The sequence below is a fragment of the Bubalus bubalis genome, chromosome 1 (genome assembly GCF_019923935.1).
Source record: "Bubalus bubalis isolate 160015118507 breed Murrah chromosome 1, NDDB_SH_1, whole genome shotgun sequence".
Taxonomy (NCBI): Eukaryota; Metazoa; Chordata; class Mammalia; order Artiodactyla; family Bovidae; genus Bubalus; species Bubalus bubalis.
The window spans coordinates 55141719-55169620 of NC_059157.1; the positions used below are offsets into that span (position 1 = coordinate 55141719).

Genomic DNA, 27902 nt, shown 5'->3' on the forward strand with positions numbered 1-27902 from the left:
TTCAGGAGAGGTTACCTCCTTCGGGAATCTATCCATCCACAAGGACTGCCCTCCAAAAACATGCATATACACCTCCATCTTCTTTCAATGATAAACCTTCTCTCACACACCCCATGTCCACTCCCCCACACACACTCACACATTTGTCCTCTGCTGTCGTAGAACCTTCTCCATGCTTATCCTATCTGCATTCAGTGCTGTGTGTTGTAATTACATACGTGTGAACGTGTCTTCCTCAGGCTCTGTCTTCCTTGAAACTCCAAACATATTTTGGGAATGTGCAAATATGATTAGAGTTATATAGTTTAAGATTCTTTAGGCACCTCCCTGGGTGACCCAGTGGCTAAGACTCCATGCTCCCAATGCAGGACGCCTGGGTTCAGTCCTTGATTGGGGAACTAGTCCCACATGCCACCAAAAAAAAAGATCCTATGTGCTGCAACTAAGACCCAATGCAGACAAATAAATAAATGAATAACTTTAAAAATATTCTTTGAAATATGGTCTTTCAAAACAGATGGCCACTAGAAAGCCTTGTAGTCTCACACCTCTGTATTTGTCTGAAGTTATCATTCTGATTTTGTGGTACCACATATATATTTAGATGAAGGATGAACAGAACTGAGATTTGGAGGCATTTGCCTTTGTCTGTCCTTCAATTTTTTTACAATCCTAGCTTACATCCATGAACTTGGGCTTGGAATCCTAATGTCAACTATATAAAGTTATTGTGCCTGTGAATTGTCTCTGTTATTGTTTGCCAAACTCCTGTCACTGCTTTGGAATTAATCACCTCTGTAAAGAATCTGCCTGCAATGCATTCATTCCCTGGGTCAGAAAGATCCCCTGGGGAAGGAAATGGCAACCCACTCCAGTATTCTTGCCTGGAGAACCCCGTGGACAGAGGAGCCTGGTGGGCTACAGTCCATGGGGTTGCAAAGAGTTGGACATGACTGACTGACTAAACAAGAGCAGTGATGTTTCCCCGGTGTGTTTCTGCATTGGTTACATGTAACAGATCTGAGGACAGGCATTTCCCTCAAGTTGGCCTAACTGTGGTATTCCGGGCCTTGGACCACCTGAGCCAATCACATTCCTCCTCTGGGACTGAAACTCCTGTACAGTAAGTCCCCCACATATGAATGAGTTCCATTCTGAGAGTGCATTCGTAAGTCCAGTTTGTTTGTAAGTCCAACAAAGTTAGCCTGGGTATCTAATTAACACAACCAGCTATGAAGTACTATACTAAGTTTATAAGTTTTCACACAAATAATATGTAAAAACAAACACACAAAATAAAGAAAACAGTATAATCTTGCACTACAGTTCCTTGAAAATTACAGTAGAACAGTACAACAGGGCTTCCAATGCGGGAGATGCAGGTTCAATCCCTAGGTTGGGAAGATCCCCTGGAGAAAGTAATGGCAAGCCACTCCAGTATTCTTGCCTGGAAAGTCCCATGGACAGAGGAGCCTGGTGGGCTACAGACCATGGGGTTGCAAAGAGTCAGACATGAGTGAGCAACTAACAAACGATACAACAGCTCGCATACAGGGGCTGGCATCGAATGAACAAGGCAGGAAGAGTTACATATCTAGGCATCTCATCATCCATCTGCATCTTTGAAAGTTCACAGCTTGAAGCTTCTTATGTAGTGGATTTACCATAATGAGACATGGTTGAAATCAGTTTTCCTCTCATGGCATAAGACTCAAACTGTATGGAGCTACGTAGAGGCAGCCGTCTACATTGAGAGAATGACACTGATGCTGTGATGAGGATGTATTGTTTGTGCATGATCTTAAGAATCATTTAAGTGAGTATGAGGCTACATCCTATAAAGAAGCAAAGCGGGACAGCTCTGATCTACCACATTAGGCTGGTGCAGGTGAGATTGAGAACAAGACTTCCAGAGAGGTGAGAGCAGGCAGCCTGTCTTGGGGCCTGGGCAGCCCTGAGCTGCGGGAGCTGTGTGCAGATAATAAACGTCAGAACCGAGCAAATCCCTGGTGGGCCTAGAATGGAGACCACCCCAGCAGATGGTGCTCAGTCACAGGTTTGTCTCAACCGAGGATGGGGACTTGCTAGGGTCCGCAAAGAGGACCACAAGTGTTTGGGTGGGCTGGGTGCCTTGTAATGTGTATAGTCTAGCAGTTGACAGAGCTACCTGTGAAAATACTGCATTTGGTGGCACATGGGCTCATGGCCCAGTGGTCCATTACATCATCAAGGTCTGTTAGGTTTAGAAGGCAGAAGGCAGGGAAACCTGTGTGCAGTGGCTGTGTCTACTTAAATCTGGTTCATGACTGCATGTCTTATATATTCTTCACTTTAAGACATCTTTATGAACTGTATATCGTATAGCAAGGGGCAGTCATCCTCATGGGAAATGCTCCACACTCTTGTCTCTCATGTACCACCCGATTCAATCTGTCATCAGGCTTCCCAGGTGGCTCAGACGGTAAAGAATCTGCCTGCAATGCAGGAAACCCAGGTTCAATCCCCAGATCAGGAAGATCTCCTGGAAAAGGAAATGGCAACCCACTCCAGTATTCTTGCCTAAGGACAGAGGAGCCTGGCGGGTCACAAAGGGTTGCAAAGAGTCGGACATGACTGAGTGACTAATGCTCAATCAGTCATCAGGTCTCAGGGCTTCCATTTCCCAGATATTCCAGGAATCTCTTCTCCCCTCTTCTTTGCTTCCTAAAGAGACTTTGTTCCTCTTTATCTGTCTATTGTTCATGCGAGTATCTGGCATAGCAGAAAGACTCCATAAACATGTGGGGAATGGTTGAAAGAATAAGAGCAAGGCAGTCCACTGCCATATAAACAGCTCTGGGATGAAAATTAGGACTGCTTGGCTTTGTTCCTTACAGCAAAACTAGCTGCTGCTGCTGCTAAGTCACTTCAGTCGTGTCTGACTCTGTGCGACCCCATAGACGGCAGCCCACCAGGCTCCCCCGTCCCTGGGATTCTCCAGGCAAGAACACTGGAATGGGTTGCCATTTCCTTCTCCAATGCACGAAAGTGAAAAGTGAAAGTGAAGTCGCTCAGTCATGTCCGACTCTTAGTGACCCCATGAACTGCGACCTACCAGGCTCCTCCGTCCATGGGATTTTCCAGGCAAAAGTACTGGAGTGGGGTGCCATTGCCTTCTCCAAAACTAGCTAGAAGGTAGTTACTTTTGACTCTCAAGGATTTGATTTTTTTCATCTACAAAAAGTGAGTTGGCTTTTATTTCACAAAAACACTCTCTAGGTCAAAAAACTCTTATATGCATCTAAGAAGTAGTAAAAAATCATTACTATTCTCTTGAATTGATTGTATTCATTAAAAAAAAAGAACGGTTCTCTTTTGCTGAGTATGATCAAATTCTTTGATTATTTTATTGTCTTTAGTCTTCTATGCCTGGAGACAGTTGACCTTCAAAATCTCTCTTTTAAATTAATTTTGATTGGAGTATCATTGATTTACGATGTTGTGTGAGTTTCTGCTATATAGCAAAGTGAATCAGCTATACGTGTACATACATCCCCTCTTTTTTTTTAATTTCCTTTTCATTTAGATCACCACAGAGCACTGAGTAGAGTTCCCTTAGCCATACAGTAGGTTTTCATCAAAATCTCTTTTTGTTTATTATCCCATACGTGCCTCTAAAATCCTTGGAGGCAGATACCACGTATCCCTCAATTTTGCATCCTGGCACCCAGAATAGTCCAGTACATGGTGATAACCTATATATATATTTCCTGAATAAAGCAATGACTGTTCATTATGTAGCAATTGCACTTCAAAATTACATAGGGACTTACCTGGTGCCAAAGTGGATAATAATTGCTTGCCAATGCAGGGGACAGGGGCTTGATCCCTGGTCTGGGAAGATTCCACATGCCAGGGGAGCAACTAAGCCCTTGTGCTACAGCTACTGAGCTGTAGAGCCTAAAAGCCACAACTACTGAAACCTGCGCACCTAGAGCCTGTGCTCCGCAACAGGAGAAGCCACTGAAATGAGAAACCTGTGCCCTGCCACGAGGAGCAGCTCCCACCCACTGCAGCTAGAGAAAGCCCAGGCAAACCAGTTAAGATCCTTGCAGCCACAATAAATAAATAAAAATTTAAAAGTAAGGCATTAATTGATTTGAGAGAATAGCATTGAAACATGTATATTACCATATGTGAAACAGATCACCAGTCCAAGTTCAATGCATGAAGCAGGGTACTCAAAGCGGGTGCCCTGGGACAACCCAGAGGGATGGGATGCGGAGGGAGGTGTGAGGGGGGTTCAGGATGGGGGACACATGTACACCCATGGCTGATTCATGTCAATGAATGGCAAAACCACTACAATATTGTAAAGTAATTAGCCTCCAATTAAAATAAATTAATCATTTTTTTAAGTAATACATTAAAGAAAACATTTCATGTCTATAAATAAAATAAAATTGCAGGCATAATGACTGAGGAATAAATCAAACATTTCAAGACCATGACTGGAAATTTCAACCAACTTGAAATTCTATTTTTTTCAGTTCTATTTTTCCAAATATTACTGCTAAATAAACAATGAAATGAATCACATTTGTGAATATTGCACAGAAGTGTTCTGGTAACTTCTGTAATTATGAATGACTGTGTTTAAATTTTGACTGACAGTGTATTCTGCTGTGCTGTCTCAGAGCTAGACTGACAATGAGTCAGATCATGGCATTGGGAATGTACACGGTGTACAGAATGTCAAGTAGTTCTTCACTCAGATTCCTATTTTTCTAAATTAAAGTTAAATATGTTCATGTGTTCACATGCTCAGTCATGTCTGACTCTTTTGCAATCCCATGGACTCTAGCCCACCAGGCTCCTCTGTCCTTGGAATTCTCCTGGCGAGAATACTGGAGTGGGTTGCCATTTCCTCCTCCGGGAATCTTTCCAACCTAGGGATGGAACCTGAGTCTCCTGCATTGGCAGGCGGATTCTTTACCACTAGCGCCACCTGGGAAGCCCAATATGTTCATATATGATCATATATATGTGGTCAAACAATTAATTGATATTATTAATATTATTTTATTATATGGATTTGGTCTTCACTGAACTCACTTTACAAATCTAACATGGGAATTGGGCACTTGTTCAGAAAATTTGGTCAGTGGAGATAAATGCAAACCAAACAATTCTCAAAGGGTACTTTTTGACTTGAGTTATTCTTGCTTTCCTCATCAATCAAATCAAGAGATCATTCAGGTCACTCTGCCATTCACAACACATCCAAGACCATTTTTTATTCTCATTTTGTATATATCTTTGATGTATAGTCAATGAAGGGATTCTTTCAAAGGTCTCTCACTGAGTCATAAAAGTTTAATTCTACATAAGATGGAAGATGAATAATCTCACTTTAGTAGAAGGGAATGCAGACTCATGCGTTCTTGGTTCTGTGGTTTTATGGAACATTTTCCCAGCAATCTCAGAGTGCCTGTGTGCTCCTAGGAACTGCTATTTGCACATTACGTATTTCTTTTTGTTTACCCAGTGAGCTTATTGTGGCAAAAGAGTAGTATTAGGTAAGATTAGGTCGAGTAGTATCTCTCTCTCTCTCTCTCTCTCTCACACACACACAACTTTAAAATAAGAGAGGTTTTAATAATTTTTTAAATAGTTTGCTTCTGTCTCATGTAAAGGAAATCTAGAGATAGGCAATTGGGAGTGATATAACATCTTCATGTAGTTATTAGAGATGCCTACTTCATTAAATTCATACCTCCCCCATCTCTAGGTGAACTAGCCTCATGGTGCTACATGACATCACACCCACATTATAGAAAACAAGATGGCAGGTAAGATAAGGAAGAAGGGGCAAAAAACCCAACCTAGCCACCTTTAAGGAGGTTTCTTGTGTGATTTCACAAAACATTTTACTTACAACGTTTTTCCAGAACTTTACCACATAAAAAGAGTATTTTTAAGAGTATCTGGAAAAAAAAGTATTTATTCCAGCATGTACCCAGTTAACTTATATCAAGAGTTCTTGATATAAGAACTATCTATCAAGATATAAATATCTATCTATCAAGAATAGATATTGAGGTAGACAATTGTCTACCACAGGGACTGAGACAGTAAATGAAGTGAATTTAAAACATTTAGGGGAAAAAATTAGTTTCTAATTTTATTATTCTGAGGACAACAGAGAAGTTACCTGTAAAACCCCAAGAAAGAGGATAAGTTCAATGATGTTATTAGAGAGAGGGACTAAACTGAAAAAAAAAGGCAACATAAATAGCTTTGTCATGTCTGAATTTTACAGGATTTTTTTTTTGAAAGTTATATGGACTTATTGGGTAAATCATATGGACTGATGTTTCTGCTCTTCATAAGCATTTTATACATTGAATGGTAGCAATATTTAGCAATAACTTGCTGAAATTATAGCCATCTTATTATCTATATATGTATATATAGATAAATAGATACAGATATAGATATATTTAGTTCTGGAGTCCTACTGTTTTTAATAAAAGGGACAGAACTAAATACTCTTCATATTGAAAACCGTACTCGATTGAGCATGTTTTTCAATTCTAACTCTTCTATACTGATTTATCAAAGCAACAAAGAGGAAAATGTACATTTTTAAATTAAGCAAGTTTTGCTGAAGTTATATGCCTTACAAACTGTAGATAGGAGTAAAATAAAATATGAGTTTTGAAGATTTTGAGCATGAAAATTTGTATTACATATTTTATTTATTTTTTTAAATTTTATTTTATTTTTAAACTTTACAATATTGTATTGGCTTTGCCAAACATCGAAATGAATCTGCCACAGGTATACACGTGTTCCCCATCCTGAACCCCCCTCCCTCCTCCCTCCCCACACCCTCCCTCTGAGTCGTCCCAGTGCACCAGCCCCAAGCATCCAGCATCGTGCATCGAACCTGGACTGGCAACTTGTTTCATACCTGATAGTATACATGTTTCAATGCCATTCTCCCAAATATTCCCACCCTCTCCCTCTCCCACAGAGTCCATAAGACTGTTCTATACATCAGTGTCTCTTTTGCTGTCTCGTATACAGGGTTATTGTTACCATCTTTCTAAATTCCATATATATGTGTTAGTATACTGTATTGGTGTTTTTCTTTCTGGCTTACTTCACTCTGTATAATAGGCTCCAGTTTCATCCACCTAACTAGAACTGATTCAAATGCATTCTTTTTAATAACTGAGTAATACTCCATTGTGTATATGTACCATAGCTTTCTTATCCATTCATCTGCTGATGGACATCTAGGTTGCTTCCATGTCCTGGCTATTATGTGTATTACATATTTTAATGCACTGGCCAAAAGAGTAATTATCGAGCAAATAAATGAGTCAGAAGAAAAATTTTACCAAGTTTTATCTTTCTCATGTGTGCTTTTTACTTTCAGCCCAGGAGTTGGAATGATTTTTTTTTTTTCATAATTTAATTAATCACTTTGTGCATTAGTTCCCTGGTGGCTCAGTGGTAAAGAATTTGCCTGCCATTGCAGGAGATGCTGGTTTGACCCCTGGGTCAGGAAGATCCCCCAGAGAAGGGAATGGCAACCTGCCCCAATATTCTTGCCTGGGAAATCCCAGAGAAGCCTTGTGGGCTATAGTCCATATGGTTGCAAAGAGTCAAACACAACTTAGTAACTAAAAAAACAAAAAGCAAATTAATCACTTATGGATTATTATAAATAAATAAGATTATTTAATATTTCCTTCTTTAATAGAAAGACAAAATGCTTTTGCTGCATTTATGACTTATTTTTCATTATAATAGGAAATTAACTCATCTTAAGTTTATTCTTTTGAAGTTGTAGTTATTCCAGAAAAATCTCTTCTAGAAGTTTTCTCTCTCACTTAATGTACTTCTTAAAATCTCTTATGTTCATTTGAAAAGTTTCTCCTAATAGAAATATTTTATAATTCTGCCTGCATCTTTTACAGGCATCAAATATCTCTGCAGCTTTTTTTTTTCTATTTAATAGGCCATGACACGAGTTAGTTGGTTTCCCTGGTGGCTCAGACAATGAAGAATCTGCCTGCAATGCAGGAAACCTGGATTTGATCCCTAGTTTGGGAAAACCTGTGGAGACGGGAATGGCAACCCACGCCAGTAATCCTTGCCTGGAGAATTCCATGGTCAGAGGAGTCTGGCGGGCTACAGTCAATAGGATCCCAAAGAGCGGACACAGTTGAGAGACTAGTCGCTCAGTCGTGTCCTGTAGCCCGCATTGCGTGGAACCTGGGTCTCCCACTCTGCAAGCAGATTCTTTACCGTCTGAGCCACCAGGGAAGTGAAAGTGAAGGTGAAAGTCGCTTGGTACTGTCCGACTCTTTGTTATCCCATGGACTATAGTCCATGGAATTCTCCAGGCCAGAATACTAGAGTGGGTAACCTTTCCCTTCTCCAGGGGATCTGCCCAATCCAGGGATGGAACCCAGGTCTCCCTCATTGAAGGCAGATTCTTTACCAGCTGAGCCATCAGGCAAGCCCAAGAATACCAGAATGGGTAGCCTATCCCTTCTCTAGCAGATCTTCCCGACCCAGGAATTGAACCAGGGTCTCTTGCACTGCAGGCTAATTCTTTATCAACTGAGCTATCAAGAAAGCCCCAAGTCACCAGGGAAGCCCCTATTTAATAGAGACTGATGTAATTAAATTATCACATGGTATATTCATAAGTCTTTCATATTATGCTATTTTATAAAATGAATTTGTATGTCAGAGAAAGAAGTGAAATAACCTAATGGCATTCTTTTCATATTTACTATTACCGTAAACATTAATTAATAGCAAAACCATGTCAAGATATATATTTTTTTAAGTTGGTGTATAGCGGTACTGAGGTTTAAATGTGTTGCAAATATTATTGTAACAATCGCAACATTATCAGTATCCTTTTTACTTATGAAAAGCTACTTGTGGAATAAAATATATTAACTCTGAGCCTTGTTATAAACCCCCATCTCCCATCAGAGCTACTACAAGTACATTAAGTCTGACCCTGTTCCCACTGTTTCCCCATCTATTTGCCATGAAGTGATGGGACCAGATGCCATGATCTTAGTTTTCTGAATGTTGAGGTTTAAGCCCACTTTTTCACTCTCCTCTTTCACTTTCATTAAGAGGCTTTTTAGTTCCTCTTCACTTTCTGCCATAAGGGTGGTGTCATCTGCATATCTGAGATTATTGATATTTCTCCCGGCAATCTTGATTCCAGCTTGTGCTTCTTCCAGTCCAGCGTTTCTCATGATGTACTCTGCATATAAGTTAAATAAACAGGGTGACAATATACAGCCTTGATGTACTCCTTTTCCTATTTGGAAAATGCTTTACTTGCCATTTATTACCAGTTGATTATAAAGGATACAACTCATGAACAGTCAAAAGGGAGGAATATGATGCATAGAGCAAAGCATTTAGGAGGGGAAGTGGACTTGCAGAGCTGCTGTGCCCCCTCCAGGCCCACCACCATCCCAGCACCTTGTGTTCACCAACCTGGAAGCTCTCTGAACCCCCATAAAAAGGGGGATTTTAATGGAGGTTTCCTTTGTGGGCATGATAGATGACGTTGTTGTTGTTCAGTCACTCAGTCATGTCGGACTCTTTGCAATCCCATGGACTGCATGCAGCACACCAGGCTTCCCTGTCCTTCACTATCTCCTGGAGTTTGCTCAGACTCGTTTCCATTGAGTCGATGATGCCACCAACTGTCTCATCCTCTATCCCCGTCTCCTCTTGCCCTCAGTCTTTCATAGCATCAGGGTCTTTTCAGTGTGTCGGCTCTTCGAATCAGGTGGCCAAAGTATTGGAGCTTCAGCTTCAGCATCAGTCCTTCCAATGAATATTGAGGGTTGCTTTCCTTTAGGATGGACTGAAGTTTGATCTCCTTGCAGTTCAAGGACTCTGAAGGGTCTTCTCCATTCGTAGAGACGTGGATGGACCTAGAGAGTGTCATACAGAGTGAAGTAAGTCAGACAAACAAATGTTGGGTACTAATGCATATATGTGGAATCTAGAAAATGGTATAGATGATTCTATTTGCAAAGGAGAAATAGAGACACAGACATGGAGGACAAGCATATAGGTACCAAGAGGGACAGGAAGGGTGGGAGGAACTGAGAGACTGGGATCAACACATACACACTATTGATACTATTTTAAAAATAGATCACTGATGAGAACATACTGTATAGCACAGGGAACTCGACTTAGTTCACTGTGGTGACCTGGACTGTGGGTCCAAAAGGCAGGGGATATATGTATATGTATATGTATATGTATAGCTGACTAATTTTGCTTTACAGAATAAATTAACACAACATTGTAAAGCAGCTATACTCCAATAAAAATTAATTCAAAAAGAAAAAAAAACGTTATTTACCACTGGTGGTTAACTCAGTCTCTAGCCTCTCATCCCTTTTCTGGAGGTCAGAAGTGGGACTGAACGTTCCAACCCTCTAATTATGCTTTGGTCTTTCTGGAGACCAGACCCCCTGTTTAAGGTTTCTAGGGGCCACCAGGGATCTCTTTGGCATACAAAAGACACTTCAGTCACTTCAGAGATTCTGAAGGTTTTATTTATTATACCACGGTGTTAGTCGTCACCACTCATGCTCTGTGGTGAAATGAGGCTTCCCTGGTGGCTCAGACAGTAAAGAATCCGCCTGTAACGGGAAAGACTTGGGTTCAGTCCCTGGGTTGGGAAGAGCCCCTGGAGAAGGGAATGGCAACCCACTCCAATATTCTTGCCTGGAGAATTCTATGGACAGACGAGCCTGGAGGGCTACAGAATGTGGGGTTGCACAGAGTCTAACACTTTCACTTTTCAGTACAAATTGTCTTGCCTATGCTGCTGCTGCTGCCGCTAAGTCGCTTCAGTCGTGTCCGACTCTGTGCGACCCCAAAGACGGCAGCCCACCAGGCTCCGCCGTCCCTGGGATATGCTAGTGCTTGCTTTGCTACCATTTTGTTACTGCCATGTTTCACAAAACATCATCTAGGGAAAGGCAGCATTAATTTATTCACAAGTGAATTAAATCAGAGCCCCATACACTTATTCTATAAAGCACAGGATGGTAAATATTTTAGGCTTTGTGCCCATGTGGTCTCTGTCGCAACTGCTCTGCTTTGCCATTCTAGCATCAGAACAGTCAAACAACAGGTCAACAAATGATTTGGCTTTGCTCCAATCAAACTTTATTTACTGAAACAGCCAGTGGGCCCCGTTTGGTTCATGGCCATAGTTCACCTTCCCTTAGACTAAACTGAGTAAAAAAGTCATTCGCTATAATAAATAACTATAATGGATGTTTAAAAGAAGAATTTATTCACAAACCTTTGATATTTTGCCTGGTGAACTAACTGCTTTTGTTTAGTACCAAGCTCATGTGAAATTATGAAAAGCACGAAAGCATAATTACTTGTGAAACTGTAGAATTCATAAAAGGTGTTGCAGTAGTCCCCTGAAAATAGAAATTTCTCTTTGCATATATAAATATTTACATGAATTATGCTTTATAATCCAAAAAGTCATCAATTAAAATTAAAAAGAACAACACCAAAAAGAAGTTATATTTCTTTCTTTTCCCAAGAAAAATGCCCTTTCAGGTTTGATCTGAATAAGGGATTAACAGGTGCCTTTAGGAAATACTTTCATTACAGAGAAAGAATTTTGTGTATTAGTCCCTAATAGTTTAATAAGTCGGAGAAGGCAATGGCACCCCACTCCAGTACTCTTGCCTGGAAAATCCCATGGATGGAGGGGCCTGGTAGGCTGCAGTCCATGGGGTCGCTAAGAGTCGGACACGACTGAGCGATTTCACTTTCACTTTTCACTTTCCTGCATTGGAGAAGGAAATGGCAACCCACTCCAGTGTTCTTGCCTGGAGAATCCCAGGGACAGGGGAGCCTGGTGGGCTGCCGTCTATGGGGTTGCACAGAGTCGGACACGACTGAAGCGACTTGGCAGCAGCAGCAGCAGTTTAATAAGTGTGGGTAAGGTTAGGGGCTTCCCTTATGGCTTAGCAGGTAAAGAATCTGCCTGCAATGCAAGAGACAGAGGAGACAAGGGTTTGATCCCTGGGTCAGGAAGATCCCCTGGAGGAGGAAATGACTACCCATTCCAGTATTCTTGCGTGGAGAATCCCATGAACAGAGGAGACTTGGAATGCTTCAATCAAAGGGTCGAAAAGAGTCAAACATGACTGAGTGACCAAGCACAAAAGTTTAGCTTAATTTGTGTATTAAAAATTTTGGACCAGTTTTAATATGTATATCTTCCCTGGTGGCTCAGACGGTAAAGCGTCTGCCTACAGTGTGGGAGACCTGGGTTCGATCCCTGGGTCAGGAAGATCCTCTGGAGAAGGAAATGGCACCCCACTCCAGTACTCTTGCCTGGAAAATCCCATGGACGGAGGAGCATAGTAGGCTACAGTCCATGGGGTCACAAAGAGTCGGACACAACTGAGCGACTTCATTTCACTTCACTTTAATATGTATAGGAAAAGCTCAAAATCATAGGAGATATATATATATAATATAAATGACACAGTTTTTCCCTAAAAACACAAGTAATATTGAAAACTATGTTTTTAAGGTTATTCATTCATTTTTAATCTCTTCCATAAGGATGTTTTTATATTGTACTTTAAAAAATCACTTTACAGTTTAAACAACACCATATATTGCAATATTTTGGTTTTTTTAGAGTAGATGCACATTTACTTATTCCTCCCTCTGAGTACTTTAAAACCCTTGATATTACATATAAAACAAACAAGAAAATTCTGAAAGGTGAAGAAAAGAAGGCAGAGCAGCCAGGAACCCCATGGGCTGAAGACCAACACAATAGTGAGCTCCCTGGGTTTTCTTTTCACCTCATTTCTCCCAGGTTTATAGGTGAAGAAACTGACAACCCATAGATAGCAATGGAAGCAGATAATAAAAACCCCAACAAAAGCCTGATCTCTTCAGTCAAAGGACCCAGAAAGAAACAGTCTAGCAAAACAGAAAATTCTTAGACAGTAACAACTGGGCTAACTTAACTATAGCCAAACACCATAAGGGAAAAAAAACAAACCGCTCCATCCAAGTGCCTATCAGGAAAGGTCAAGTGTGAAGTCTAGACAGAACAGAAAAGCTGCAAAATGTATGGAGCAAAACACATAAAAGAGAAACACAGAAACCCAAAATTATAGTTGGAAACTTCAACATCCTTCACCAACAATTAGTAGAACCAGACAGAAACAAGGATATAGAATTGATTAACAAGGATATAGAAGAACTGAACAATATCATCAACCAACAAAATCTAATCAACATTTATAAAATACCCTATCCAGCAACAAGAAAATATACAGAGCCCAAAAACACACCCAAAGAGCAAGCCAACTGATTTTTGACAAAGGTGTAAAAGCAGGGCAATGGAAGAAGGATAGTGTCTTCAATAAATCATGCCACAGTAGTTGGATATCAATGGGCAAAATAAATGAAGCTCAATCTAAATCTGACACCATGTACAAAATTAAGTCAAAATGGATCATAGATTTAAACATCAAACATAAAACTACAATGAAACATAAGAGAATCTTCAGAAACTAGGGCTTGGTGAAGAGTTCTTAGACATGACAATAAAAGCACAGTTCATAAAAAAAAATTGATAAATTGGATTTCATTAAAATGAAAAACTTTCACTTTTGCCAAAGACTCTATAAAGAAGATGAAAAGGCAAGCTGCAACCTGGGAGAAAATACTTACAATTTACTTATCTGAGAAGGGACTCATATCCAGAATATCCAAAGAACTCTCAAAAATTCAACAGTAAAAACACAAACAATCCGATAAGAACGTGAGCAAAAGAGGAAACATTTCACTGAAGAAGATATAGAAATGGCAAATCTGTTCATTAAAAAATGTTCAGCTTCACTAACTAAAGGGAAATGTAAATTAAGGTCACAATGAGATATCACTGCACACCTACTAAAATAGCTAAAATAAAAAATAATGGCAATGTCAAATGTTGGCAAGGATGTATAGAAACTGGATCTCTCCTACGCTGCTAGTGGAAATGTAAAATAGTACTGTCAGTCTGGAAAATAGTTGGCAGTTTCTTTTAAAATAGAATATATGCTTGTATATCCTAGCAGTCCTACTTGTGAGCATTTATTCTGGAGAACTGAATACTTATGTCCACATAAAAACCAGTATGTAATTGTTCATAGCAGTTTTATAAATGGAAAAGGCAAAACTAGATATAACCAAAATGTCCTATAATAAGTAACGGCTTAATAAACTAGGTTATAGCCATACTATTCTCAGTGAACTCCGGGAGTTAGTGAGGGACAGGGAGGCCTGGCGTGCTGTGATTCATGGGGTCGCAAGGAGTCGGACACGACTGAGTGACTGATCTGATCTGATCTGATGGAATATTACACAGTAATAAAAAGGAATGTATTGCTATACATGAAAGTCAAGATGGCTTCTAAGGACATCATACTGAATGAAGAAGACTGTTTTAGAAAGTCACATGCTATGTGATTCCATTTGTATAACACTCTTGAAATGGCAAAATTATAGAAATAGAGGACAGATTAGTGGTAGGGGTTATTGATGGTGGTAGGTGTGTGTATGACTATAAAGAAGGAGCACAAGGAAATATTTTGTGGTAATGGAAGAGTACCTTGCTTACTGAATTGGTTGCATAAATCTATGCATGTGTTAAAATGACATAGAACCAACCATGAAAGTGAAAGTCACTCAGTCATGTTCAACTCTTTGTGACCCCATGGATTACACACTCCATGGAATTCTCCAGGCCAGAATACTGTAGTGGGTAGCTGTTCCCTTCTCCAGGGGATCTTTCCAACCCAGGGATCTAATCCAGGTCTCCTGCATTGCAGACAGATTCTTTACCAGCTGAGCTACCAGGGAAGCCCAAGAGTACTGGAGTGGGTAGCCTATCTCTTCTCTAGGGGATCTTCCCAAGCCAGGAATTGAACCGGGATCTCCTGTATTGCAGGCGGATTCTTTACCAGCTGAGCTACCAGGGAAGCCCTACACACACTTTATACCAATTGCAAGTTTCTAGTTTTAATGTTGTACTTGGGCTATCTAGGGCTTCCCTGGTGGCTCAGAGGGTAAAGAATCCACCTGCAATGCCAGAGACTTGGGTTCGATCCCTGGGTTGGGAAGATCCCCTGGAGAAGGGAATGGCGACCCACTCCAGTATTCTGTCCTGGTGAATTCCATGGATAGAAAAGCCTGGCAGGCTACACGACTAAAAGCAACTTGTACTTTTCACTTTGACTACCTAAGATGTACCTTTGGGGAAAACGTGGTGAAGGATACACATGACCTCTCTGCACGACTTTTGCAACTTCCTGGGAATCTATAATTATTTCAAATTAGAAGTTTAGAAAAGAAAAAATATGCAAACCTTGTAATGCTTTCTTTCAAAAAAATACATTCCCTAAATTTTTTCAAGGATTTTATGATGTCAAATTTCTCAACTTAGACTGTCTTTCCAACAAATGACTAAACCAAATATTTTATATACTGGAAGGTTACTGTTTATTTTTTAATTTAATAACTGAGTAAATAATGCTATAAATTTTATACTTGCCGTGTTTTAAATAACTAACTTATAATTACTAATGGGTATCAAAGTATCAAGGACATGAAAATCATGATTTAATCAAAAAACCTCTTAACACATTAATTACAACCTCATTATTGACCTCAAGAGCAGACACTTTTGCTGGAGCTGCTGACAAGAAAATAAAATGTGACTGATTTTCTACTTTTTTATATTTAAAGAGGAATTAATGAATATAAATATGCCTCAATTTGATGTCTTAGCTTCCGTAGCACACACTTTGGAAACTCTACGCCTAAATAATTGGGCCATTGATTATTTCTGGGACATGAATTAAGCCCTCCAATTTAATCTTATTTAGACCTAAAAATTACAATGAAAAAGAGGTTTCCAGATCACTTTTTTTTTTTAATTTCACGTTATCTCCTTTGATAAATCTTTTTCCTTGAAAGGATTTATTTACTGAACTGCTAGACTCTGTCATTCTTTAATTGCTAATAGCCCATCCAAATATCTCATGTTCTACTTTCATAATTTACTAACAGAGTTAAAATTGTGTAGGAATACTTTAAAGGAGTCTATTGGAATGCAAATGAAGTATTCTGTTTGTTTTTTTTAAGTGAGTGGGTGAAAGTCATAAAGAGAAGATTTCTACTGCAAAGCGTATATACAGATAGGTCCACAGTTCCTTATCTGCAATTCTGAAATCCTTAAAAAAAAAAAAAACAACCTGAAAAGTAAAGGTTTTATACAGTACAATTGGTGGCAAGCCTGGACCTGAATGAACCTGGGATTTTTTATAGCTTCCATGTAATCTAAGTGTTAATATTCAGAAATGTTCATGTGTTATGCCCCAGATGCTGGCTGTGGGAATATTATACAATATACAGTATATGTATATTCCCTTTCCAAAATCTGAACATTCCTGGCTTATGAACATACCTAGACCCAAGGACTTGGGATGGGAGATCATGGACCTGTCCTAGAAAAGTACAGGATAGCTGTTTATATAGCACTTGAGAATAGGACCTTATTGACGTGACCAATGAATCCAGGAGCACAGTTATTTCATGACATTGAATTCTAGAGGAGAGTCAGAAAAGCACCAAGCTGACCTTTATTTCATTAATAAGCAAACTGGGGCATTGAGCAGCTTGCCCAAGGTTACCCAAGGCTACAGTTGGAATCATGGCAGTCTGGCTTTAGAAGTCATGCTTTTAAAGCACAGATTTCGTTACTAAAGACTTATCCTGAAAGCCTCCCCCGTCACGGCAGAATGAGACTGAGTCTCTGAGATGAAAGCCCAAGGATTTTTTTAAAGTTCATACTCTTATGGATAAAACTCTAGGCTCCAGGAAACTGGCAGCCAGCCCAGTTCATGTTCCCCAAGTATGAAACTGGAGGATCCTTTTAAGGAGTAAAATCTACAATCCAAAGAAAAACAAAACATGAGAACTAACCTCAGTTGACCCCCTACTGTGGGGTTCATCTGTCCAGTACTGACTTTGCACGCTGAAATACCAACCCACAAATTTTAACATAGGAGTAGATTCAGGAATCATTGAGCAAGCTCTGGCAGATATTGGAGGACAGAAGAGCCTGGAGTGCTGCAGTCCATGGGGTTCCAAAAAGTCAGACACAACTTTGTGACTGAACAACAACCACAGTAGACATTTAAGGAAAATGTTAAACAGATCAAAGTAAACAATCAACAAAAAGGAGCCTAGGCAGGACAGAGGAAATAGGAAAAAATAGTCTCAAAAAATATATTATCATGAGTACGTTAGAGATTAATAGAAGAAATTGCATCCATAAAAGTAAAAAAAGGACATTATGAAAAAACGGAAGTGAAATAAAGGATAAGATAGAGCACCTGGAAACAAAAAATACGATCGCTGAAATTCTAGAATTCAGTAAAATTTTAGAAGATAAAGTCAATGAAATTCCCCACAAAGTAATTCAAGCAAATAGGGATAAGAAAAATCAGAGAAGTTATCCAGGAGACTAAGAGGCTTATTTCAGAATAGGTTTCCAGGAAGAGAAGCAGAGAAAATGCTAGAAAGGAAATTATTAATTTATGGAATGGTTTCAAGAACTGAAAAACTTAATTTTTTTTTTAACATTATTCTTAAGAACTTTCCTAAAAGGGCACTTTTCATATATTCATGGAATTGTATTTGAAAGGCTGAGGAATCCCTATGAGTCTTTTAAATAAATGTAATTTTGCTTTTCTTTTTTAGGGGCACAGCAATTGCTGGCATAGTATTTGGAATCGTGTTCATCATGGGGGTCATTGCTGGAATTGCCATATGCATCTGCATGTGCATGAAAAACAACCGTGGGACCCGGGTGGGTGTCATCAGGACCACCCACATCAATGCCATCTCCTCTTACCCTGGTAAGCAATACTGCTTACTCATTCTGAAGGAGGAGTCAGATTTGTTAGTTATGCTCTGGTTCTGGGAGAGAAGAATCATTAAAGATTCTCACTGGAATAATCCCCAAGTATGTAGGATGCTTCTTAGTTAATGTAGATTGAAGCTCTAACTTTTAGTGGAGGTTACTTAGATCTGCATTATAATATCTACCTTGGACTGCAAGGAGATCCCAGTCCATTCTGAAGGAGATCAGCCCTGGGATTTCTTTGGAAAGAATGATGCTAAAGCTGAAACTCCAGTACTTTGCCCACCTCATGCGAAGAGTTGACTCATTGGAAAAGACTCTGATGCTGGGAGGGATTGGGGGCAGGAGGAGAAGGGGACGACAGAGGATGAGATGGCTGGATGGCATCACTGACTCGATGGACGTGAGTCTCAGTGAACTCCAGGAGTTGGTGATGGACAGGGAGGCCTGGCGTGCTGGGATTCATGGGGTTGCAAAGAGTCGGACACGACTGAGTGACTGATCTGATCTGATCTGAGGATATTCATATGTTCAATGATTGTCTTATTGACTACAATTGCCAACCTGCCATAGTTAAGAGAAATAGACAATTCACACCTACTGTGTCTATCTGCCAGTGAGTTTTGACAAATAATTATCCAGAAAGAACAAGTTACATGTCTGACTAAACTGGCATCTGATTCAACAGGTATGTATGTCTAGAAAAAAAGTATTGAAGAAAGTTTTTATGTGTCCTCTTTACGCAAGAAAACGGTTTTAACATAACACTAAAATTATCAGCAAAGAGAAAACATAATTTTTAGTAATTTGACAAGTATTTGTTGAGAATCTTCCAGAAATTCCACACATAAATATATTGTACACATATGTATTCATAAACAAAGTGCTATGTTTCACTTTCAATATAGTATTTTTAAGTCTATATGTAGATAGCTCAACTGGTAAAGAATCTGCCTGCAATGTAGGAGACCCCGGTTCGATCCCTGAGTCGGGAAGATCCCCTGGAGAAGGGATAGGCTACCCACTCCAGTATTCTTGCCTGGAGAATTCCATGGACAGAGGAGACTGATGGGCCCCAGTCCATGGGGCCGCAAAAAGTTGAACATAACTGAGTGACTTTCACTTAAATATATATACATATATATATTTAGACATATATATATACACATATATATGTATACACACACACACACACACATATAGGGATTCCCTGGTGGCTTAGACGGTAAAGAGTCTGCCCTCAATGTGGGAGACCTGGATTCAATCCCTGGGTCAGGAAGATCCCCTGGAGAAGGAAATGGCAACCCACTCCAGTATTCTTGCCTGGAAAATCCCATGGATGGAGGAGCCTGGTGGACTACAGTCCATGAGGTCTGAAAGAGTCTGACATGACTGAGCGACTTCACTTTCACTTTTCATACACTCATGTCCTCTCTCTCACCCCTTACAGCAAAGGAAGAAGGTAGTTTCTACATCTGGTCTGCCCTGTGTATCAATTCCCTAACAACGTCTCTCCTTTCTTAATCTTTTACCTATCACAGTCACCTTGAGGGAGCAAATTTCAGATGAACGTCAGCATGATCGTTTCCTCTGTCATCTTTTGTTAGTTCTCCCCCTTCTCCAGTATCTCCGAGTTAGAGTGCCTCAAGTCTCACTCTTGTGTCTTCTATCCTGTATCCAGACTTACTTCTTTAGTTGTATCAATTGGCCTCATGGTATTAAGGACTAAGTATATGATAAATACCTCCCAGAGTTACGTTTCTCCAGTCTAAACCTCCTTCCTGAATTTCACACTCATTTGACCCCACTGCCTGTTGAACTATCCACTTGGATGTCTAACAGATAGATCTCAAACGTAACATGTCTGAATCTGTACTTCTGATCATCCCCCTAGAGACTCCTCCACTCATCCTTTACCATCTTAACTGATGGCATTGCCAGCTGTCCAGTGGCTCAGGCCAAAAACCTTGGCGTCATCCTGGACTCCTCTCTTTCCCTGACATCTGCATGCAGTCTACCAGGAAAACTTCTCAGCTCCACCTTCAGAATGTAAACACTATATATGACTACTTCTCACCATTTCTTCTCTGGTGGGAGCCACCATCAACTCTCATTTCCATGACTGTGATATCCTAGCTGCTCTGCCAGCATCCACTCGTGCCCCCTAGAGGTCTATTCTAAACACAGTAGCAGACTGAACCCATTTAAGATGATTAAATGTCAGATCATATCACTTCTCTGCTCAGAATCTTTCAGTGGCTCCCTATGTCCCCAGAGGAAGAGTCAAAGTCAGTGGTTTCTCCTTTTATCCAAAAAGTCGATTCTTTACCAGAGCCCTCAAGGCAGTGCTTGAACTGGCTCCTCTTTTTTATTTCTCTGACTTCACTTCCTTCTCCCTCTTGCCACCTGGCTCCACTCACACTTTTTCTTGCTGTTCTGTGAACACACGGGGCACACTCTTAGGGTTTGCCTAGAACACTGTCTCTCTTACTTAATTCAGTTCAGTTCCTCAGTCATGTCCAACTATGCAATCCCATGGACCACAGCACGCCAGGCCTCCCTGTCCATCAACAACTCCTGGAGTTTACTCAAACTCATGTCTGTTGAGTCGGTCATGCCATCTAACTATCTCATCCTCTGTAGTCCCCTTCTCCTCCCGCCTTCAATCTTTCCCAGCATCAGGTTCTTTTCAAATGAGTCAGTTCTTCACATCAGGTGGCCAAAGTATTGGAGTTTCAGCATCAGTCCTTCCAATGAATATTCAGGACTGATTTCCTTTAGGATGGACTGATTGGATCTCCTTGCTGTCCCAGGGACTCTTAAGAGTCTTCTCCAACACCACATTTCAAAAGCATCAATGCTTTACTTAATTCAAGTCTTTGTTAAAGGTCACTTTACGAATGAGGTCTTCCTCAGTCACCCTCCTTAAGATTGTAAGGCGTCTCACCTCCCACATGATCCCATCCTTTTGCTCTACTCCTTGTCCAGAGTGCTTCATTTAACCTTCTAAGATATCATATAGTTCACCTAATGGTTATGTTTATTATTTATTGTTCTTCCCCTTTTTCTAGAACATTAGCTCCATGAGGCAGGCATTGTTGTCAATTTTATTTACGTCTCAATCCCAAGCGTACAAGACCAGAACTGGCATGTAACAGGCACTCAGTAGATATGGCTGAATGAATGAATGTCATGACAAAATCTGATTTAATTGTATTAATACCTAGACAATTAACCTTAAATTCCACCCTGGAATATACTATACTTTTTACTCACTACAAAAGCAATTCGCAATTCTGAAACTTCCCATTTACTAAGATTATGGTTAGGGTTAATATGACCATGTTAAAACTACGGTATAAGAAAAAAATAGGGGGGATTTTCTTTTTAATATTTCAAATCTCCCCGTTTTTACTGGTCAACCAACCCATAACCCAAAAGAAGAAGAGAGTCTGACAGAGACATTAAACCAAAGAAGATGAGAAACACCTTGTAGATAATATTCAAGATTCGCTTTCCTTGATTAAAAAAAAAAAGGGTCATTAAAATTAATTTTTAAAACATTTAAAAATATTCTTTATAAAATTAGACTAGAAAAAGTAAAATATTTTAATGTGATGTTTTGCATTCTTGGGTCTGAGATTTCTCTTCCACCCATGGAAATGTGTTTTTAAACACTTTATTCTACTGGCATTATTTATACTGGCAGATCACAGCACCATGTTGCCTTTTCAGTAAATGCTTTGTTCTGGGAACTAAATAATGCAGAAAACATAATAAGCCTTATGGTGGACGCATTTTCACTGTAAAAAGGCTAGGCCTTCAAAAACATAATTTGCTTGATTACTTCTCATTTCCTTCATAAAGTCACTAATTAAGCTTTCACTTAAAGGAGCAGGAAACAACACAGAGTAATATTGAATGCTTTTCAAAAATCTCTCATTCAGTGGATATAGACAATGATTTCACCCACAGTAATTAATTAACCCTGTGATAATTGAATAACCCCTCAAGTTATGACATAGTCCTACAGCTGGGAGGCCCCATAAATGAGTAGAAAATAATTTAGTCAAGGTTAGTGTCTCTCTTGTTGAAAGTACTTAGTGGGGATCCCTACAGTGAACATTATTATTCTGCACTGGGAGGAGATTTCCAAGGAAAAGTGATCTGCCACATCCAACCCTTTGTTGCACAGTGACCTTTGGAAATAGTTTTGTATTCCTGCCACCTTGCATGTCCTGAGCCTTGTTTAATTACAGCTATTTTAAAAACCATCAGTATGAAAATAAGAATTATTTATCAAGTCTTAAATTTCCATGACTTTTCCAAACCTCAGTATAAACAAAAGAAAGTGATTATGTTAACTTCCTTTTAAAAAATGGGTTTGGATGATACATACATGAAAGGAAATAATATGGATAAAACATAAGAAAAAGGCTTGTCAAAAATATAAAAATTAAATGCCAATGAAAGGAAAACTAGGGATTATAATGCTATCAAGAAAATGGAGATTTGAAGTATCAATACATTTTAAAGTCCCTAATGGTAGTTAGGTAGGTAGATTATTGATTCACTGATTGATTGATACATGGTAGATAGACAGATGGATGATAATGCTGGTGATGAAGTTAGATAGGTAGATAGATAGATAAATAATTTTTTTCACTGTGACTCATGTACTCAACAAAGGATTTGGTGATAAGAGGATGGTCTCTTCCAATTGTATATATTGTATCTTCCAATTGTATCTATCTAGTGAAATAAAAAGTAAGTTTTATGCTGAAAGTGATTTTGAGGAGTTTGTAATTAAGGAGAAAGAAAAAAAAAATCATGAAACAGTAGTCTCGGAGAATGGAGGGGTGGTGAGATGCCTAATGCACAATTTCAGAGCAATGCCAAGGGCCTCCACACTTAAGAATATAGTCATGCATTTAAAGTGAGATCAGTTGGCACAATTGTGCATTTTTCTCTAAGCATATTAAGCTCCTAGATACAGATGTAGGATAGCCAAAATGTTGGGTTGGAGTTTTGTCAAGCAGCAGGGAAAGAAGGAGATAAATTTGATGATAGATGCACAGAGATAATTTTATTGATGGACCATAAATCTAAGCTGAATGAAGAAAGACATGAAGACAAGAAGGTAGTGATGTCAGTTTAAATTAATCTGCTCAAGACCATCAGTAAATCAGAAATCCAGGTGAAAGTGAAAGTCGCTCAGTCGTGTCAGACTCTTTGCAATCTCATGGACTGTACAATCCATGGAATTCTCCAGGCCAGAATACTGGAGTGGGTAGCCTTTCCCTTCTCCAAGTGATCTTCCCAACCCAGGGATTGAACTCAGGTCTCCTGCATTGCAGGTGGATTCTTTACTAGCTGAGCCACAAGGGAAGTCCAAGATATATTGGGATGTATATTCTAGAAAGATAAGAAGTGTTGGTTAGATTACAATATGGTACCATCACTGATTACAATAAAAGTGAGAAAAAGAACTTTGAAGACAAAAGACCCAAAGGACTGAGAGACAGGATTGTTGTTGTTCAGTGGCCAAGTCATGTCAGACTCTTTATGACCCCATAGACTGCAGTACACCAGGCTTCCCTGTTCCTCACCATTTCCCAGTTTGCCCAAGTTCATGTCCATTGAATTGGTGATTCCATCCTTATATTAAAAACCGATTAAAGAAGACAATCTAGGTGATAACTTTATTTAACACTTTATAAATTGGAAGGTTTTCATGAGGAGAACAGTAAAATGGAAGAAAGGTAAGAAGCTTTTGTAGGATGAAGAATAAGAACAAAGAAAAGTAGAAACAGTCTGATTGGTTGGGGCCACTCAGTCAACCTTGTTTGAATGAAGAGGAACCAGGAATGTTGAGTATAGAGTTCAGAGTGGGCTTGGTGTTTGGAGATTTTATGACTGGATATACTGAGTTTCTGATATACCGATGTATACTAGGACATGGATTTAAGTTTGCTGATATGGGAGCTTGAGTAGGAGTGGTTAGAAACCCAGTGTTTTCTGGGGCTAGAAATTTATTTCAACAAAGGGGTGTTGAAATCACTGAGAGAATGATACTATTAATAGAAGCTGTGATGCAAAGAAAGGCAATGAGCCTGAAACTAAATCTTCAATAGATGAGATTGTGGAGTAGAGAGGACCACAGATATAGATAACAAGGTGGAGTAGAAAGTAGTATAATCTCTTAGAATGTGCTACAAAAGAGCTCAGGTTTTTAAAGACAGTTGTTACCTGTGGCGCATTCATTTTGATATTTGGCAAAACTAATACAATTATGTAAAGTTTAAAAATAAAATTAAAAAACAAAACAAAAAAAAAACAAAAACAAAAACAAACAAACAAAAAATAAAATAAAAATGGCTCTGAGAGGAATGGATTAAGATGCAGTATATATTTAAATGAAATAATTACTCAGCCATATAAAGGAATGAAATAGTGCCATTTGCAGAGACCTGGATGGACCTAGAGGCTGTCATATGGAGTGAAGTAACCCAGAAAAAGAAAAATAAATGTAATATTGCTTATATGTGGAGTCTGGAAAAATGGTACAGATGAACTTATTTACAAAGCAGAAATAGAGTCCCAGACATAGTGAACAAATGCATGGTTAGCAACGGGGGAAGGTGGATGGGATGAACTGAGAGGCTGGGATTGACATATGTATACTGCACGTGTGCGTGTTCAGTTGCTCAGTTGTGTCCAATTCTGTGATCCCATGGACTGTAGCCCACCAGGCTCCTCTGTTCACAAAATTCTCCAGGCAAGAATACTGTAGTGGGTTGCCACGCCCTCCTCCAGGGGATCTTCCCAAACCAGGGATTGAACCCAAGTCTTCTGCACTGGCAGGCAGTTTCTTTACCACTGAGCCACCAGGAAAGCCCATATCAATCTTTTTAACAACCTTCTTTTTAAATTAATTTAACAGGTGATAATCATGTTGCAATATATAAAAATAAGCAATGAAACTTCATCTATCCTACCAAATATTAATACCATTTAGAATCAATAATAACTAAAATTGGGTATTTGTGATTAAAAAATGATATGCCTTGGTCATTGAGACAGAATAAGTAGATTAAAATGTCTATGTGAAATTGCTATTAAAATTTCTACGTGAAAGTCTCTCAGTCGGATAGATGAAGTTTCATTGCTTATTTTTAAAAAATTAATATTTTCAATTGAGATATAATTGACTTAACATTGTGTAAGTTCAAGGTATACAATGTGTTGATTTGATAAATTTATATATTGCAACATGATTGTCACCTGTTAAATTAATTTAAAAAGAAGGTTGTTAAAAAGATTGATACGGGCTTCCCTGGTGGCTCAGTGGTAAAGAATCTGCCTGCCAATGCAAAAGACTTAGGTTCAATCCCTGGCTTGGGAAGATCCCCTGGAGGAGGGTGTGGCAACCCACTACAGTATTCTTGTTCATTGTGACTCCATGGACTGTACCTTACCAGGCTCCTTTGCCCATAGGATTTTGCAGGCAAGAATACTAGAGTGGGTTGACATTTCCTTCTCCAGGGGATCTTCCCAACCCAGGGATCAAACCTGTGTCTCCTGAATCTTTTGCATTGGCAATGGATTGTTTATTAAATTTTGGTGACAAAATCATGGATGATTTTACTCTGTTTCCAATTTTCTAAAATAATGTACAATTTTGATAACACCAGGCATCTTTCATTACATTTGCTTTAGGGATGTTGTCCTGGGTGGATTAAAAAAAAAAAAATGATTAACTTTCTGCTATGAATTTCTTAGCATCCCCTGAATTTTGTAAAATTCTAGACAACTATACTGACATACATGGTAATGGCATATTTTCACTGTTTAAAGAATTGGAATGATTGGTTATGAAACAATTTCAAAAGTGCATTTCCAGCTACATCCATGTATCTTTTAAAGATGTTTTGACTTTAAGAGAAAGGAAAAAAAAAACCCATTAGAGTTAATCAGAAATTCTAAAATTGATACCCTGAAAAGTTTATTTCCTGGTGAAACCTTTTTATCTGTAAGAAGGAAAGATAGCACAGTTCACAGTTACACCAGGATTATTTCGCAATGCCTTCCCATAGGTGGTACTGTAAAAGATGTGCCATGCTTATTTCATGATGGATATGGTCTTCAAATTCCTCAAAATACCATTCTTCAGCATTGTATTATCACTTTACCAAATTCAAAACCTATATGAATGGCTTCATATCTTAAATTCAAAACCTATATGAATGAAAGAACATGGCTTCGTATCTTAGATTTTCATGTTCAACATGAAGCTGTATAAACCAGAGGGAGTCTCACTGAAATGTCCTCCAGCAGTGTTTATGCAGATGACAAAATATAAATGCTTTGTTACCGAAGCATAAAGGCACACCATGGCTTAATGACCAAGAAAGATGCAGAGTCAATCTGTAGATTCACCTGGTGTATGCCCCTCAAGTGGGAGGCAGGGGAAAGCTTCAACATATAAACAACTTAGAACCACGTACTTACATGAAACAGTTCAATGGGAATCCAGCTGCAACTTTCTGTTTTACGTGGAGGGTGCATTGCTTAGCTTGGAGGAATTTTATTATACATCTCTCTGTCTCAGTCCTCCTGCATATAATGAAGCAAAGGAGTGGGTGTATGCAGAGGGAAGGTGTGTGTAGATTCAATGGGAGTTACTCCGTTTTCTTGTAGAAAACAAAGCTTGGAATAGCCCAGCCTCTGAGGGCCTAAAGCAGCCTTCTCCACAGAACTGTGTCCTCTGCTGTGAACCCTGGCCTGCTCAGCCCACAGGAGAGTTTCAGAGTCTTTCCTCACCAGGGTGTCTCTCAGAGGACAGCCCACTCAGTTCTGTGCCTCCATCTTTTTCTGTGTCCGGTGACTCAATTCTTTCCTAAGCATAGATAGATCAGTAAATGGTTCGAATCACCAAGCTCCTGGTAAAGCAAGCCAAGTTAAAGAGATGTAGATGGGAAAAGAATCTTTAAAAGAAGTGAGTATATGGATAATTGGGGCTTACCCAGATGGCTCAATGGTAAAGAATCTGCCTGCCAGTGCAGGAGACGCAAGAGACGCAGGTTCAATCCTTGGATCAGGAAGATCCCCTGGAAGAAGAAATGGCAACCCACTCCAGGCTTCTTGCGTGGAAAACCTCATGGACAGAGGAGTCTGGTGGGCTAAAGTTCATTCAGAAGCAAAGAATTGGACATGACTGAGCCACTGAACACAAGATATGTATAACTGATTCACTTTGCTGTACAGCAGAAACTAACACAACATTGTAAATCAACTATACTCCAATAGAAACTAATTTTAAAAATTTAAAACGCAAATACAAAATAAAGAGATGCTGAAGAAACAGTTTGTGTTTGCGTATAGGGTGAAGTCCTATGTTTATTAATACATGCATATTGATCAGAATACTATCATAGTCTCATCAGTAAGAGTACAATTGAGAAGACATGTTGAGGTTTGTTGAAATGTTGCTTGGTCTTCTGTGCCATTCTAAAAGTGAAAGCTTGGCTGTTTGTTCACATTATTATAGCACTAGTCTGTGGTTTAGGTCACATTCACAGGAAGCAATTAAGACATGTCAATTTCCAACTAGAATCGTGATCTTGATGATAAATCAAAACTACTGGCAAATCACCAGAAGGGTTGCTCAGATGTTTCCAAGTGATTCAGTTCTTGAGGACATGGAGTGCTCAAGGAGTACCTCTTTTCCAACCCTGTAGTTGGGATGGAGAGCACTACAAAATAGATGTCCATACATAATCATAACAAATGTGATTTTTTTATATTAAACGTGATTTTAAAACACACTGAAATATATTACAGTAAGTAAATTAAAGAAACTTTTTCTATGAGATTT

The 27902-nt window shown here is 39.3% G+C and overlaps 1 protein-coding gene across 9 annotated transcripts in view; it reads left to right on the forward strand.

Moving 5' to 3' along the window:
• Positions 1-27902, forward strand: part of CYYR1 (cysteine and tyrosine rich 1) — a 200473-nt gene that overhangs the window by 87760 nt on the left and 84811 nt on the right. For 7 of the 9 annotated variants that reach the window (XM_044939800.2, XM_044939790.2, XM_045165019.1 and 4 more), the window contains exon 3: positions 17863-18020. The exons of 1 other annotated variant lie outside the window; for it this stretch is intronic. In XM_044939800.2, the coding sequence (XP_044795735.2) occupies positions 17863-18020 (158 nt within the window). Of the gene's footprint in view, positions 1-9895; positions 9996-17862; positions 18021-27902 lie in introns of those variants that run through there. One more of the 9 variants, XR_006640839.1, reaches the window with a different exon arrangement.